Source organism: Grammomys surdaster, unplaced genomic scaffold (genome assembly GCF_004785775.1).
Source record: "Grammomys surdaster isolate TR1022 unplaced genomic scaffold, NIH_TR_1.0 125581, whole genome shotgun sequence".
NCBI lineage: Eukaryota > Metazoa > Chordata > Mammalia > Rodentia > Muridae > Grammomys > Grammomys surdaster.
Genome location: NW_021620427.1, coordinates 430,583 through 447,634, shown reverse-complemented (window position 1 = coordinate 447,634; position 17,052 = coordinate 430,583). Strand labels below are relative to the sequence as shown.

Genomic DNA, 17,052 nt, shown 5'->3' with positions numbered 1-17,052 from the left:
GTAATCAGATACTTTGCAGGATGGTATAGATCTTTATGAAGCAGACAGCATCTTTTGTGTTTATAGTCAACGGAACTCTTCCAATGATGTGAAAGGAAGTCTGTCCCCTTCTGGTTTAAGAGGAAGGTCACTGCACCGTACTCGTTTGCATCTTGAGCTAGATGACGGTGTACATGGCAATGAGCGTGGAATATGATTTGCCAGAGGCCATGTGTGACAATCCAGGTTGGATAAAAGGGTGGCTGTGGCATTAGATGTTAGTTTTAGATTTAATCCAGTTCCGATAATGAGTCACTCTGGTGTAAATTCCGGGCTTGTTTTCTTTTCCACAGTCTATTCCCCAACTAACAATTCCAAGAAGATACCACTTATTTCTATTATCTGAAATAACCAGAGGCCCCCCAGAATCACCCTAGAAAAGAGTAAAAACATGTCAGTTCGATAAACAAAAAAGGTGTCAGAAATAAGAGCTCACTGGCTCCTGACTGTCTGATAAATTCATACCTGGAACTGACATACTAACTCCTTTAGCTAGAAGTGATGCTTTGCTTTAAAGAGTCTTACCTTGTTTCACATTAACTAATCAGTAGAAGTGTGTTCTGGAATGTTCTATCAACCGTGTAGCACCTTTTATTGAAAGGCTAGGGTGGAATTCCCACTAAACACATTTAAATCCCTGAAATCATCTAGGTTGTCGTTAACCTAAGAATTCAACAAAAGTTTTAAAATTTGTCTCTGAGTAATGACTCTATTCTTTCCACAAACATACCCTAAGATAGTTTACTGCAGTTTCTTAGATAAGGGAAATGACAGTTCTAAGAGGCAGAGGCTTCTGAAGCTGCCCCAAAGGTCCTTCCTTTCTACAACTCTTCCTATTCCTCTTAGTGTCTTCCAGCATCTGGTGAACATCCCTATCCACTGAAGGCAGTCCTCCTTAGCCCCCTTCCCTCAGACCTCCATTATAACTAAGATCATCACACTCTTACTGTACAAATGGTAAAAGGTAGTAGGGGAGTTTGAGCCAATGGGACACGACGGTCAGCTCCTGTGTAGCTCGCTTTTAGTCTCTAAGTCTTGTGATTCCGTCTGTTGGATACACACCTAGCTTCTTCTCAGAGAGAGAATGGAAGGATACCTCGTATTCTAGAGTGTCTAGCTGGATCCTGAATTTCTCCTTTTGTTTCAGTAACTTGTGCCCTAGTGAAATTGTCAAATCACTGCAATTTTTTAAATGTTAGCTTCCCTAAGTAATGTCTATAGTAAACTTTGGTTCACAAAAAGCTGAGTAAATAAGGGAATGAATGTTTATTACCATCCCATGATAGTCAATGTCAAGTCTATGGTGACAGCATTGCATATACGTATGTCAAATTATCAGAGCCAATATTAATTGCTCAAGGAATTGTTTTGTTCTTGTGCCCACCCACAAATGCTATAGGTCGTATCTTTAATTTCTTTGTTGTTTTCAGTCTTCCAAATAACTATATATTAAAACTGATACTGTGCTTCAATGCCTAACACTTAAAATTAATGTGTTGTAAGTATGGACAAAATGCTATTGGTGTAATTTGAAAAATGATCTGTGGTGTATCACATTCGTAGAAATGAGTGCAGATTATTATTTTTCTAAATAGCATAGATTTCTAAATAATAATTTGAATAAGCTGTTTAAGGTAAATTTCAGGAGATCTTGTCTCACTGTAACTTAACATTAGTATGAATGAATATTCAAAGTTCAGCTCTGACTGAGACTTTATTCTGTGGCTTCATACTTGTCTTTTCCTAGCTATCTGAATTTCTGGTCTCCAGTAAGAGGTTTGTTTTGCGATGAGAACCTTGTTGAGACAGCTCTGCTCAATATGGTGTTACGTAAGGCATTGAATAGGCTGTTCTTCAATCCCTCCTCATGTTTTCTCTTTTCTACCTGAGTTAATTTCATGGAATTGTGTTAAATGACATTATCCTGTGACCAATGATTTCATCCTTATTGAGTAGAGTTAATTTGGTGAAGTAGAGTATACTTACCTCACAGGCATCTAGTTTTCCTGTCAAGAATCCAGCACATATCATTCCTGATGATATAGCACCGCCATATACATTGACTTGGTTACATACGTCATTACTTATGATCTCTATTTCAACTTCTTGCAGAGAATTGGGATACGGACCTAAATAAGCAAACAATAAATAGATGTGTAGCTTAAACATGAGGAGATGAGGAAATCTGAGATTTAACATTGACCTTAGAGTTGTAGAATTTGGGACTGGATGTCAGTGTTCAGGATGAGCTACACTTTGGGGTGACGTCTATGTGTAGATACCATATTTGGCACATGTATTACTATCATCTCTTTGATCCCTGCAAAAATAAACTACCAAAGATATAGATATGAGTATTCTGGATTTTCAGTTGAGGAAACTGATGTTCACCTGGTTAAGACTCTTGCCATGATCACATAGCTAAATAGTCAGGTAAACAATACCAGTTCAGATGCAAGGCATTTCTCACAACCTGGAATCTACCCAGAATCCTGCTTCACTTTACAGAGAACACAAATGTTTCAAAATTAGAAATCATTTAGAAGGAAGAGCAGTACCAAGAGTCAAATTTCATTGTGTGGGATCCCGTTCCTTCATGAGAAGGATGATGTTTACAATGAAAACAGTGTGATTTGCTGTTCAAAATGAACATCAATACATATAGGAAGATATCACCCCTTCATATTTTCTTGGCTAATCACATTGGCTGATTTGTTTGCATTGATTGTAATGCAAAGGACATTTACTTCAATGAAATACTGTTTTAAACCATTGCGTTTTCATGCCTCCCTGTAACAGCTTCTATTAAACAAACAAAATTCTTCTTTTTTGTAAACAGGTTCGAAACAATTGAAAGGATGGAATTGTTTCAGCATTAGTATAAGTAATGAGGCAAGGCTATGGGTTTAAATTCTCTAATTTCATAGACAGCAGACAAAAGTTTAAGAAATATTACCATAATTAAGAACTCAGGGACTTGGGGAAAGTTACTGAGAGTAACTTTACTTGTGTGTGCAATGGAGAAATTAATGTTGAAACAGTAAAATCATTTGAGATAGTGCCTCACCCTACATTTAAGTCGTAGTTATGCAAGTACACAGCGACAGCTAGGGGTTTACATTTAAAATGTTCATGCGCTTACAGCTGGTCTCAGTGTTAACAGGGGACAGTGAAGCTGTTAAAGGGGAGAGAAAATCTAGTTTTTTTCCCATTTTTTTGTTTTAGAGCTTAGGTAAAGGTATCCAATTTTCTGCCTGGAAACTGATGGATTCAGTCACTGAGGTTGGCTTGCTAGAAAGACGAAGCTTCTCTGTAGTCTTTGAAATATTGTCCTTTACTTATTGACCTCCCAGGTCATAGTGCTAAGTGATCACTGGACATTTTTTCTCCAGCTTCTCTTCTGCTTGAAGTGCTTCCAGAAAGAGAATCTGATTACTGCCTGTTCTTTAGACAGACTTTAATCCAATCTTAACATTGTTTGTGTAGATAATTCAACAATGTTCACTACTGTTGGTTTTTCATACAAAAGTTTTACATATTCTCAGGGTGCAGCAGTTGCAGTTTCACTGATTTGTAATTTATTTAAATAGAAATGAATTTATTTGTTTCTGTGTGGGGTGGAGGTATGTGTAGATGGATTTTGTCAGTGTGCAAACAACTGTGCAAGTGTGTAGAGCTCAGAGAACAACCTCCAGGAAAATGTTCTGACTTACCATGTAAGTCCTGGGGTTCTAAATCAGTTTCCGGGGGGTAAGCACCATTACCCACTGATCAATCTCAACAGCCTCCTGGTTGACCTAAAATGCTAGATATTATTGCAAGTGTTTCCAAGTTTTCTTTATTTTCAACTATAAAGCATGGTTCAAGTGTTTGAAAGTACACTATGCTATTTTAAAAGATTGACTATTCAAGAAAGAAATGCTACAGAAAAAAAGGAAGTTTCCATTTTACAAGCTCTTGGAAGTATTCTCTGATGGGATAAAGCTTGCAAAGAAAGAATAAGAAGATCTGGTCAATCCTCATCTCAGTTTACAATGTAGACAGAAACCACAGCCAAATAAATATCTATTGATTACATTTAGTTTGATGTCTTCAAATTCACAGTGCTGTTTCTGGATATTACAACAGTTATTAAGGTGGTTGCTCATTACATGGTAACCTGCAGACTTTGGAGAATTCTCAGTCAAGTCTAAAATTATTCCCAAAGTATGGGGAACTGTTAGCTATAACTGTTAGTATAATATATCCCATTTCTACTTTTCAAATCTCACACTATTTATTTCTCCTCATTACCATTTCTTTCTTTTTTAAATTTACACAGGATGACTTTAGCTAAAATACCATTTCTATAAAACAGTTCAGGTGCCTCAGATTAGGACAAACACATGGGTGTTAGTGACAGTGGTTCTGTCTAGGATCAAGGACAGAACTTTCAGCAGTCCACTAGAAGCAGAGTTCATAAAAATTAAGAGATAAAGAATGAGACCAAAGCTATACTCTGAGGAAGTAGGTAAATGGTATATAAACTAAGTGCCAAGAGTAAGAACTGGAATTCTACAGGCAGATTAAATATATATGAAAACTTTAACCAAGAAGCAAAGGTGCCTTGTTCAGTCCTCACCAGAGAGTCTTCCCTCCAAAGCTAACAAAAGCAGGTTCAGAGACTCAAAGCCAAACATTACGCTGTCTTTATAAGATCCCTCTACTTCAGCCTTGAGAACCCCAGAGACAAGGGGGCAGAAAGATTGTAGGAGTCAAAGGGGATGAAGAACACCAGGGGAACATGACCCACTAGATCAACTAAGCAGGACTCATGGACTCACAGAAACTGAAGCAGTGAGCACAGGGCCTGCACAGGTCTGCACCAGCTCTTCTGTGTGGCTGTTAGCTTTATGTTGTTGTGGGATCCCAACAGCAAAAGCGGATGTGTCTCTGAGTCTTTTGCCTGCTCTTGAAACTTTTCTCCTGTTGTGTTGCCTTGTCCAGGCTCGCTATGAGTGAAGGCTTTTTTCTCTTGTCTTATTATATCTTGTTTTGTCATGTTTGGTTGTTGTCTTTTGGAGGCCTGCTCTTTTCTGAAGAGAAATGGAAGCAAGTGGATATGGGGAAAGAAGGGGAGATGGGGGAGAAAACTGGGAGGAATGGAGGTGGGGAAACTGGCTGCTATGCATTGTATGAGAGAAGAATATATTTTCAGTAGAAAGGAAGAAAAAAAAGAGAAGAAGTAAAAGAAGAACAAGAGGAGGAGGAGGGGGAAGAGGAAGAGCAAGAACAAGAAGAAGAAGAACAAGAAGAAGGAAAAGGAAGGGGAGAAGAAGAGAGGAAAAGAGAAGAGGAAGAAGAAAAAGAAGGGAAGAAGGAAGGAAGGAATAAAAAAGAGAAGAGAAGAAATGGAAAGAAAAGAAACCACAGCATCAACAGTCTCAGCAGCAGCAGCAGCAGCAGCAGCAGCAGCAGCAGCAGCAGCAGCAGCAGCAGCAGCAGCAGCATAAGAACCCAAAACTCGGGCCCATATCTAAAAGTCTGCACGTGCTGTTTTCTGTGTATCATTTAGTTCAGTGAAATGTTATATGTCTCAACTTTATATTCCCACCAGCTCAACAGCAGCTTCAGGGATGCACTGATCAGAAGGTCCCCTTTACCACTTAATGTCAGGCAGGATCAAGTTGTTCAGATTCTGTGGCTGAGGCTGTTTCTGTTTAGCAGTTTGGCTTTCCAGAAGCTCATCATTACTAGTGTTTGCAAACCGTATGAGTCAGACAGACCCAATGACTCTACATATGAAAGATGGGGACGGAAAGAATGAGAAGTGGAAGAATATGGCCTGATAAGTTTTGAAAAGAACGTTCCAAGAGTATGAAAATACCTTTAATCCCAGCACTCGGGAGGCAGAGGCAGGCGGATTTCTGAGTTTGAGGCCAGACTGATCTACAGAGTGAGTTCCAGAACAGCCAGGGATACACAGAAACCCTGTCTCAAAAAACAAACAAACAATAAATATAAGTACTACATCTTCTAGAACCACTATATCAAAGGTAAGTGTATGAATTCTACTCACAGCTGAAGTTTTCATAGCTTTTTAAAAAACTTTGCCGTGACTATCATGGGGTTATCTTGGTTTATACTGCGCAATTTTGTATTTGGATATTTCTATGCAAAAGCAGAACAGGTTGGCACAGTTGGCGTCCTTGTTTTTCTTGAGATACTCACCGTTCGCTTTCAGTGCTCCCCATCCGGTGACAAACACTTTACTCTTTGGCAAGACTTGAAAAGTAGCGTCAGGGAGACAGACTGTGCGCAAAGTTTCAGAAAACAGCACCGGGCTCGAGAGCTTGACCACAGCGATGTCGTCATCGTGCTTGTGGGCTGCGTAGTTCTCATGAACGATGATGGATTCCACCTTTCGTGTTGTCAGTGGATTGTTAAGGGTTCTTCCAAAACTTACTGTCCACAGTTTGGGGTTTTTGTAACTGATCAAAAAGTAAAAGGAGCACAGTGCGTTCATTTCTGGTCTATAGTTGCCCAGGATTCTGGGTGGGCAAATTTTTTAAGGTTATACTTGAATTGGCCTTTAACACCATCTTGTTTTTAAGCTTCCCCATACTGACAATTTGTTTTCTAGCTGATAAGATATATTCCGTTTCAAAGTAGTCTTAGTTATGCTTTTTGGAGATGAATATGAATTTTAAAGGAAGCAATGTATTACTCCTAGTTTATTATTAAAAACATATTATTTGAAGAAAATTTAAAAATACTAGATATAATTTTCTCATATATTTCTGCAAATATCCATATATACCCATAACTATGGACAGTTATACATTTTTATTCACAGGTACAAAAAGAGGAAGACACACAGAAAAAAAAACCCAGACACAGTGATAAAGGAAAAAAAGATAAATTTATAGCCATATTTTATATATTTTTCTAATGATTCTTTTCCACTGAGCGTTTTACCCAGAATATTTTATTCTATTTTAGTATCAGTAGGATCATCATATCTACTTCTTTTTCCTCCAACAGTGCTATATGTTAAACCTTTAGCAGTCATACAGAGAATAAAAACATGTAGACTATCAGATATGAATTCTAGGTTGGGATATAACTTATAGCACTGAAAGAAAAAACCTCAATGTATTTCAGGAAAACTGGTGACATACTTGATTTTTCAGTGCTGACTTGTTTCTAATTGAAACTGAGATTACTCCAAAAGATATTTTCAGTCAGAGTTGAAAGCAATCTTCCGGAACTGGTGATCTTTTCTACTCCTGTCAACAAGGGGCTGAGATGCTCATGGAAAGAATGAAGAGGAGGAAAAACGTGACTGGATGTGAATATGAGAGGCAGTGATGCTGGAGACCCTGAGAGTGTATCCTGAGGACTCACTGGGGACCTGAGGGTGTATCCTGAGGACTCTCTCGGGACACCGAGGGTGTATCCTGAGGACTCACTGGGGACCCGAGGGTGTATCCTGAGGACTCTCTCGGGACACTGAGGGTGTATCCTGAGGACTCACTGGGGACCCGAGGGTGTATCCTGAGGACTCACTGGGGTCCCTGAGGGAGTATCCTGAGGGTTCACTGGGGACCTGAGGGTGTATCCTGAGGAGTCACTGGGGACCTGAGAACTCACTTGTCAAAGCAATGAGCGGAGGTCACGAGCCACTGGGAGCCAATGAGAGATGCACCACAGAGGTGGATGCCTTCCACCTGCAGGCTGCTCTGCCACGGCCAAGAAGCTTTGTCCGCAGGTTTGCCATCAGCGATTCTTGCCGTGGGTGGGTACTCCAGCCCCAAGCCACAATCTGCCAGGCAGAAGAAAATAACACGGCTATTTGCAGAGCTATAAACATGTTTGGATGTAATTGGCAAATAATTAAATGTAAAATGACTTATGGATGCGGCTTGCCTTTAAATACTCAACGACTACAATGGCAAATGTTATGAGGATAATGGATATTCAAGTTGATTGAGGATGTATATTCTTGTAATTAAATCGTTAATAATTAGAAGTTAGTTATCGTTTTATTTGGTGTTTTAAATTGCTTAAAGGCATTTTTCTTTGAAATTAGGTTTTTTTTATTTTTAGTTAATTATATTATTTATTTATATTCCTTGAACTTAGTTTTTTATATTTTCTGAGTCCTGTTATATGTAACAGCTTACCGTACTGATAGTTGACATTTATTGCAGACAAATTTCATATATAGTATTTTTAAATCCACTAAATAAATATTATTTTCAGTATTATAGTTAGTGTGTTTCATTTAAATCAATGCAAAATTTTGTACTTTAACAAAATAAATCAAATAAAAATAAATGGGAAAAATTCAAGTGGTTTTTAAAAAGCGATTGGTGAATTTTACTGCTGAAAGAGAAAATATTACCAAAGATTCCATAAAAACATTTCTATTAGTAATTTTTTCATTGATTAAATGTTAGCTGTATTGAGAAATTGAGAAATAGAGTTATTTGAGAAATGGGATACACTGATATAGGGATAGGCCAGAGAGTTGTGAATTTGATTTTTCGATTTAATAACATATTAGTGACATTTCCGGACTTACTGCTGTTTAGAATATGTTCGGCTTGTGCTGCATTCATTTCTGGAAAAACAATACAATCAAGATCGTTGGTCAACAACATAACTGTCGTCCTTTAAAATACAATGCTTACATGACATGGCATTCTCAGATTGGGAAGAACCGTACTAATTAGGAAGCTCAATATAAAAACAATAGCATAAGCCATAAAAAAAATAGGAGGAGAATCAGTCATTAAGTTTCTGACCACACATGAATTTCAGGGAGATTCTTGTACGAATTCAAAGTCATTGGCATGACAGATATTAGTTGCCTGAAAGATTAGTGTCCTTTTACATATTTGAATACATTTATTGAAGTAGAAGTTAAACTTACGGTGTGCAGGGCAAGTTTTACACATGGCCTATAACATATAATCCTATAAGTCATTACTTCTGGTTTCACTTGCTTGCCGTCATATATTCAAGGTATTCAAATCATCTTCAAGGCCTCTAGGATTTGGCCACAGATTTTTTTCTACCATTCAACATGTTATCATTTTTTTATTCATAAATCCAAGAAGATATTGGTATAAGCTGTGTCTGTCTCCCCAAATCCCTTGTATTTCTCTTTATCCCAGCATATGCAGAGGGAATCAGACTCAATCATACTCAGGTGAAAACTAATCTAACATTTCACTATCGGATCTGTAATTTAGGTGAGACATTAAAAAGTTAATTATAAAAAACCTTAAGGATTAGGTTGTGTGGATAATAAAACTTCCTTATGGCTTTCTTTAGCACAGTTTTTCCAAGAAGCAAATCATCTGCCTTGTGTCTCATTAGTGTGAAGTTTTCTATAGATAAACCAAACAATATTTTATCTTTTGTCCTTACACCTACAATAAACTGTCCATATCTGCTTTATGATCTTTAGTTATCAGATAATGTCTCTACAACTAGCCTTAAAAGCATGTCTTCCCTAATCATAAATCAATTTCAAACCCTGTTTTCTACCTAGTGCAATTAGCTCATGACACAGGAAGGTTTATAGAGCCCTAATTTCAGCTTTCCTATAAAGGTCTCAGTAATTACTAGTATAAATTTAAGGATTCCATAGCGTCATTGTTAGGAATTAGGAAATCATCTATTTGTCTAGCATTACTATAGCTTCATTGAGCTGCAGAAAATCTGCCCAATAGGGTGTGTGAATTCACAGGGATCATTATGCTATTTAATAATAACAAAAAAGACATGTAACAAGAATCAGTTCTGAGTTGAACTCTCTAAAAGCCATGCAATTTCAGCCATGCAAAATGATGGGCCATCGTCAGAAAGAAATTTGGTACATTTTTGTCTCTCTAAGATGGCGTCACACCGGGCATAATTGAATAGATGTGCTCTTCTTGCCCATGAAAATGTTGTACTGCCGCAGTTCTGGGCCAAGATTTGCAGTCTCACTTTTATCTTTTCTTCTTCTATAAATGCAATGATCTGCATACTATACTATATTTGTGGATTCTGTATCTGTGGGTTCAGCTAACACCCATTCAGAAATATTCGTAAGCACCAAGCCTGACGCCATGTATTTTCCCTTCATAGTCCCTAAACAATATTGTATACCATATACTTACATATAATTTGTTCTATATAAGATATTATAAGTATTCTTAAGTTTATTTAAAGTTCATGAAATGGACCAGAGAAGTTGGTCAGTAGTTTGCCTAGGATGCTCAAGGTCTTGGGTTTGATTTCTGACACAAAACCCCTTTACACACACACATGCACAAAATGCGTGGGGACATCTGAATAAATTGTATGGCAATACTGTGACATTTTATATAAGAGACCTGATGCTAACATTATTTGTTACAGTAAAAGAACTCTAGAAACTGTAAAGAAAACAGTGAATGACTATTCAGAATTTGAGGAAGGATAAGTGCTGTGCTTAGTAATCTTTCTTTTCATAAACTGGGACCAAAAAGTTTTGTTGGTGCATACCTTTCAACAAGTTTAAAAACAATCCCAGGAAAAGTCTGGGATGGATACACACACACACACACACAAAGTACAAGGAAATGGGAAGAACAACAGAGATACCCAGATGTCTACTGTAAAATCCAAACCTGGAAGTCCAGTTCTCCAGAAGCAGTGACAATAGGCAACCCTTGACCATCCTTGTTCCCATGTTGTGGCCAAAGAACTGGTGAACAAACCAAAACATCTGTGGAGACATCTGCTGATGCCTGTTTCTACTCATTGGCATAAGGAGATCCTGATACACACAGAGAGATCTACCATACAGGGCTGTCCAGAGAAACATATTCTACAACTGTCATTAGCAGGGGGCGCCAAACCCTGACACTATTACTGATACAATGTTGTGCTTGCAGATAGGAGCCTAGCATGGCCGTTCTCTGAGAGGTCTTACCAGCATCTGACTGAGACAGTTGCAGATACTTACAGCCAACCATTAGACTGAGATTGGGGACCCCTATGGAAGAATTAGGGGAAGGATTGAAGGAGGTGAAGGGAATGGTAACCCCATAGGAAGATCAACAGTCTTCACTCACCAGGACCCCTGGGAGCTCCCAGAGACTATGCCACTAACCAAAGAATATACAGTGGCTGGTTTGAAGCCCCAGGCACAAATGCAGCAGAAGACGACCTTGTCTGGCTTCAGTTGGAGAGGATGTGCCAAATCCTGTAGAGACTTGATGCCCCTGGGAAGGGAAATGCTTAGGGGGTAGAGGGGACGAACACCCCCTCAAAGACAAAGGGATGAAGAACTGTGGGAGGGGGACTAGAAGGGGGCAATATCTGGAATGTAAATAAGTAAATTAATAATAAAAAAACAGAATGACATTGCAAGAATCTAAAAGAGCGAATTGCCATTGAAATAACAAAAGTAGATGATAAATCTAAGAAAAAAAAATAAGTACGATCAAGATTCTCTTAGCAAATAATGTTCAGAATATATAAGCTTTCATACAAAATGAAACAAAACAGAATAGGAGATCTACAATTTGAATGAAGACACAATCAACCAGTGCTATTTTGGGAAGATCAATGATGCTAGAAATAGGAGATATAGGTTATGGAGAGTTGCCACAATCAAAGACAAGTTCTTTTGTAATAAATGAAAAATAGAAAACATTAAAAACAGGATAAATAATTTTAAAAAAAATCACTGAAAATGGTAGGAATGAGCAAACAAATAGCTGACTAGTAGAATGATAATAGCAGTGGGAACAGACGACCTGGCTTGCTGATGTCCCTAGTGCGGATGGATGGTGGGAACCACATCAGTGAACTTAAGGACAATAGCTGACACATTCAGCTTGAAGAACAGACTAAAACACTCCAATTGAGCAAAGCCTCTGGTGTGTATGGAAGACTGTACAGAACACTGATAGTTGTGATTTTTTTTAGAAGTCAGGAAAATAAGTATGGGTCTAAAAAGAATATTTATACAAATGGTTGAAAATTCCTCAAATTTGTTGAAGACAGGGGGTTCAAATTTGTATAGGTTCAAATTGTATAGACTCGAATAAAATGAGAAAACTCCAAATGGGATAAAATTAAAAATCCTACCATAACAGAAGCTTAAAGAAAATAAATATTCAAGATAACAGGATGAATCTCAAACTGACTTTTAAAAGACCCCTTTTGTATCTTGCCCACTTTCAAGAGCCAGAGCCAGTTTACAGAGCTAAAAATCAAACACTTGCCAGGGCCCTACTCCCTACCCAGTGCTGAGCTCAGTGTTTATGGGCATTATTGAGCAGAGTAAGCACATTGCCTGTATCCATGGAAGCATAGTCTGTTGTAAAAAGAAAGATCAATAGTGGAGGTTAGGCTGTTTTTGAATAGCACATTCATTGTTACTAAATTGAAATGATGTTGCTAAGGCTTGATTTAATAACAGAAAATATTTCTGTATTTGGGTAACCAGACAGTTATTATTTTCATACCAACCAAGGGAATATAATCTTTGGCGTGAGTTGAGTAACAATTTGTGCATTATCTAGTGACTCAGAGACTTAGAATAAAAATGGTTTCATTTTATAGCGGAATAAAAAAAGCTTTCTCTTTAGACAGAAGATTGATTTTAAAAAAAAGTGTTAACTATTGAGAGAAGAAAAAAGTGCTCTTGCCTCTAAGGTAAGGTAATGAAATGTCTGTCTTCAAGAAGCTCTGGGTGGATTGCAACTTCTTATGCAAAATGCTATCAGCTTGTCTCTTCAAAGTGCCCACATTCTTATGGGGAATCTGAAATTTAATCAGTACATCTGCTTTCACACCATCATTACTGGGTCTGGAAAAGAAAGTCACCAAAGTAAGGCAATGTCCCAGTAATTACTATTAATACCACATTATTAGTACTTAACTATTACTTATATCCTCAAGAAAATAAAACACACATTTCATACAGTTTATTCTCATGAATTTCTCTTTTATATATCACACAGATGTTAAGTCCTAGATTACTCTCCGCTTATAAAACTTGATCATAATCATGTAGAGAATGAAAAGTTATAAATCCAACAGTATATCTACGTCATATATGTATATAACATATAGAGATTCTTGTGTTTTAAATATTCCTAGCAATATTTGCTATAAAACAAGCAAAGTCAACAGAAGTAAGTAGGATTGATGGAATCTCCAATTGAAATGCAGAAGTTTTTAAGAGAATGAGAAGTAGAATATAGTTCATGATTATTCAAGAAATCCTCCCACTATAGTCTGCATAGAAGTGAATGCAAAGTGGGAAGACAGTGCTAGCTTTTCCTCTGGCATATGGAAGGTCTTTAGATCCTGGCTGCAGAGAAAAGCAGTGAAAAATAACTTGATGGCACAAATCGGCCTTTTCCTCATGCAAATTGTTTAACTGTGGTTACCGAAAGTTGACAACTTGAGATTTGACATAATGATGCTTCAAGCTGGAACTTTGAAATGTCACCTCTATCTGAAAAAATGAAGAAAGGGAACGTTGTTAAACATTAATGCTATACATTTCAAAATGCTCGCTTCAAAGTCACTGTGGTACAAGATACAAAAAATACACCCTTAATATTTGTTTATAGTTATTTCAGAGAGGCTCATTGAACATTATCTTATTGTCATATAATCATCCCTATGGTGCAAAAAACTTTCCATGTGTTTGAAAGTGATTAGCACGGAGTTGAACTAAGGCAGACATTTCAAAAGCAGGAGATGCACGCCCAGTGCCTGTCTGTGTAAGGTTGCCACACACGGACAGACACATTATCCACTCAGCAACCAACATCTTGAAATTCAGTTGTATTAGTCTCTGAGTGCAGTGGACAGATCAAGTTTTAAATTTTGGTGAGACAGTTTCAGATAAAGTTTTGATCCTTTGGAGAACGGGTTGTGAGGAAGATGCACACACAGTTAGGCACTTCTCCAAACTTAATTACTTATCAAGGGAAACATACAAAATATTTACTTAAAATAAAATATGTCTACGACTGCCATGGTGTGCTATTTGTCTTTCTCATGTGGAGTACTCCATTGGTGGTGAATGATTCTAGAACAACTTACTTCTTACCAAAGCAGGAGCAATGGCAGCAGGGTGATGGCTGTGGCAAGCCCGTTTATGACCATTGACTCATCGGACTGGCTTGTCAGAAAGAAAAGCTCAGCTTCGCTAACCTTGGCCAAGCTGAGACTGAGCAGGCACTGCACAGATCCTAGTAGGACTCCCAAACAGTGAAATAAACAGTGAGAGACTAGGGCTGTTTCTCATCTCATTTAATCTATGAAATTCTCTTCAATGAAATGTCACGTGATGCCATATTCGACAGACTATTGAGAGGAATGCCAGGAGATCAATAGCTATTAATAAAACAAATGACCACATGGTTCTTTCTAGCTTATTTACAAGGATATTTGTGGGAAAATGCTTTATTTGTACATGTATCATTTATCTAATAAGACTAATATATATAGACTTATAAAATATTTAGAAAATCTAGTAAAGCATTAGAATCACTTCAAGTTATGATCTAAAGAATCTTTTACACTTTGGTTACACATGCATCCTTGTAACATGTACAGATAATTATTATCATTTATATAGTTTATAATGAGTAGTCTGCATTATGATTACTGAACCATATGAGAAATATACAATGTCTAATTTAGTTACTGCTCTTCATATTTACTGTTAGGGAAATGTTTACAATATCTGCAACTTGTACTGTTGAATTAGTCAAGAAAGTCTGTACCAGAGACTGAGTCTGACTTGCACTGTATTGCTTACAAACTAACAATTTTCTCTACACTTTTGTTTTGTTTTACTTTGCATACCTGTGTGCCATGTATGTGTATTCATATGTTTAGAAGAGCATGTGCACATGTGGATACTTGTACATGTATATATGAATTTTGTGGAGGTCAGAAGTTGATATCAAGCATCTGTCTCTACTTCTTGCCACCTTACACACTTCCAGGGTAACAAGGATGGTATTAGCAAGCCATAGATTTACCTCATTGTTGATTTTTTGTTTCAGGTCAGTCTGAAATTTTGACTGTTCTTTGGACAAATCTGAGCTATATTTAATACTGGGAATCCAGAAGGAGGCCTGGTAGTAATGAGTCTTCTCATCTGATAGGAGAAAACAGATGGATAACTTCCTTTAATCCCTTTGAACCAAAGACGTTTATTTTTGTTGTATTATTGTTTCTCTGATAACTTCTATGTTGGAAGCTTGGTCCTCCATATAATAGTGCTCTGAATGGCATGGGTGCTCTAACAGGTGGAATGAGTAAGAGCTGACTGTGGCTGATCACCCAGAGGTTAACATTGCTTTCACAGAGTGGGTTAGTTCTCACGGAAGTAGGCTAACTCTTGTGGAAATCAGATTCTTCCTTGGATTTCGTACCATCTTGCCATGGGATCTCTTTTCTAGGCACTACTCACTTCCGACATGCTCCCCTCTCATGAATATCTTCCACGTTGTGATAAAGCTTCTTACAGACACCAAAACTAGCTTGTCTCACTGTCAGACACCTCAGGCCTCTTTTATTAATAAAGTGTCCAGTTTTCTAAAGCATTTTATCATAACAACAGTAAACAGACTGGTAGTCATATATTTGTTACACTCCAGAAAATTAAATATCCAATAGCTATAGCCAATATCTTCCCACCCAATCATTTTCAGATCATCTATCTTCATAACCACTAGGGTTGTATGCTGTATCCTGATACAATCACTACCTATTATAGGTGGTAATTCATAGTAAGGGACCATTCATGCATTTAAACTATTTAAGTAATGATACAATAAGTTGACAGCAAAGTTAAAATTTCTACTACAGTAAAGTTTTGCTGTACATATCATCACACAATCAATATTGTATCTTGCAAACCTCTTGTGCTTGCTATTCAAAGGGTGCATGAACAGCAGCAGGTTTGAATAATAGAAATAAACTTTTGCATTAAGGATAATTATTTCCCAAATTTATTCAAAGGAAAATTTCATCCTAGAATTGGAGAAAAGGCTAAGATTTCAAAATGTATGTAATTCATGTAGGGAGTCTTTAAATTTCCAAAGTGATACAATAAAGCATGGCCTCACCATACACCAAAAAGTAAACAAGGAGACCGATGAGCACTGTCAAAGCCAACACAACAGCCACGGTAGTGAGGGTAACTATCCATGGTTTCCAGACACGTTTTCTTCTACCCAGGATTCCTGGCCTTTTGAGAGAAAAATGCATATTAAAAACAAGTAGGGCCCTATGACAAGTATTTTTGATATTCAAATTATTTCTCCCAGGAGTTCTTTATTAGCTTATATTGTATTTGGTAACATTTGAATGTATCTTTTGAAATATTCGAAAAAATACTGCAAAAATCCAACTGGCTTTTTAACTTTAAATGTGGCTCACAACAAGAGGTATTCTGGATCTTCTTCTTCTTCTTCTTCTTCTTCTTCTTCTTCTTCTTCTTCTTCTTCTTCTTCTTCTTCTTTTTTAATTTGGTAAATGATCTCATGTCACAAATGTGACCAGATGAGCTTCAGATCACAATGAACCTCTCGATATAATGCCATCTGGGTCACTATTCCAATGCAATGAATTATAATAGTTAACAGATTACCGGTTGAGGGATGGGGCCACCCATCCATCTCAAAAAATATTAACACAAAATTGTTCCAGTCTAAAGGAAATACAGGGACAAAGAGTGGAGCAGAGGCTGAAGGAAAGGCCATCTAGAGACTGCCCCACCGGGGGATCCATCCCACACACAGACACCAAACCCAGATAATGTTGCTGATGCCAAGAAGTGCTTGCTGACAGGAGCCTGGTATGGCTGTCCCCTGAGAGACTCTGCCAGAGCCTGACCAATACAGATACAAATGCTCACAGCTAACCATTGGACTGAGCATGGGGACCCCAATTGAAGAGTTAGGGGAAGTACTGAAGGATCTGAAGGGGATTGCCATCTCATAAGAAAAACAA

The 17,052-nt window shown here is 37.6% G+C and overlaps 1 protein-coding gene across 1 annotated transcript; it reads right to left on the bottom strand.

Annotated features, from left to right (window-relative positions):
• Positions 1-250: 250 nt before the first annotated feature.
• Positions 251-16,308, bottom strand: LOC114638364 (transmembrane protease serine 11G). Its single transcript, XM_028786788.1, has 9 exons — positions 16,167-16,308; positions 15,075-15,193; positions 13,464-13,531; positions 12,717-12,877; positions 8,606-8,644; positions 7,672-7,843; positions 6,250-6,509; positions 2,026-2,168; positions 251-412 (listed from the first exon to the last, which is right to left on the bottom strand). Exons 1-9 carry the CDS (start codon positions 16,306-16,308, stop codon positions 251-253), a joined length of 1,266 nt encoding a protein of 421 aa, XP_028642621.1.
• Positions 16,309-17,052: the final 744 nt, after the last annotated feature.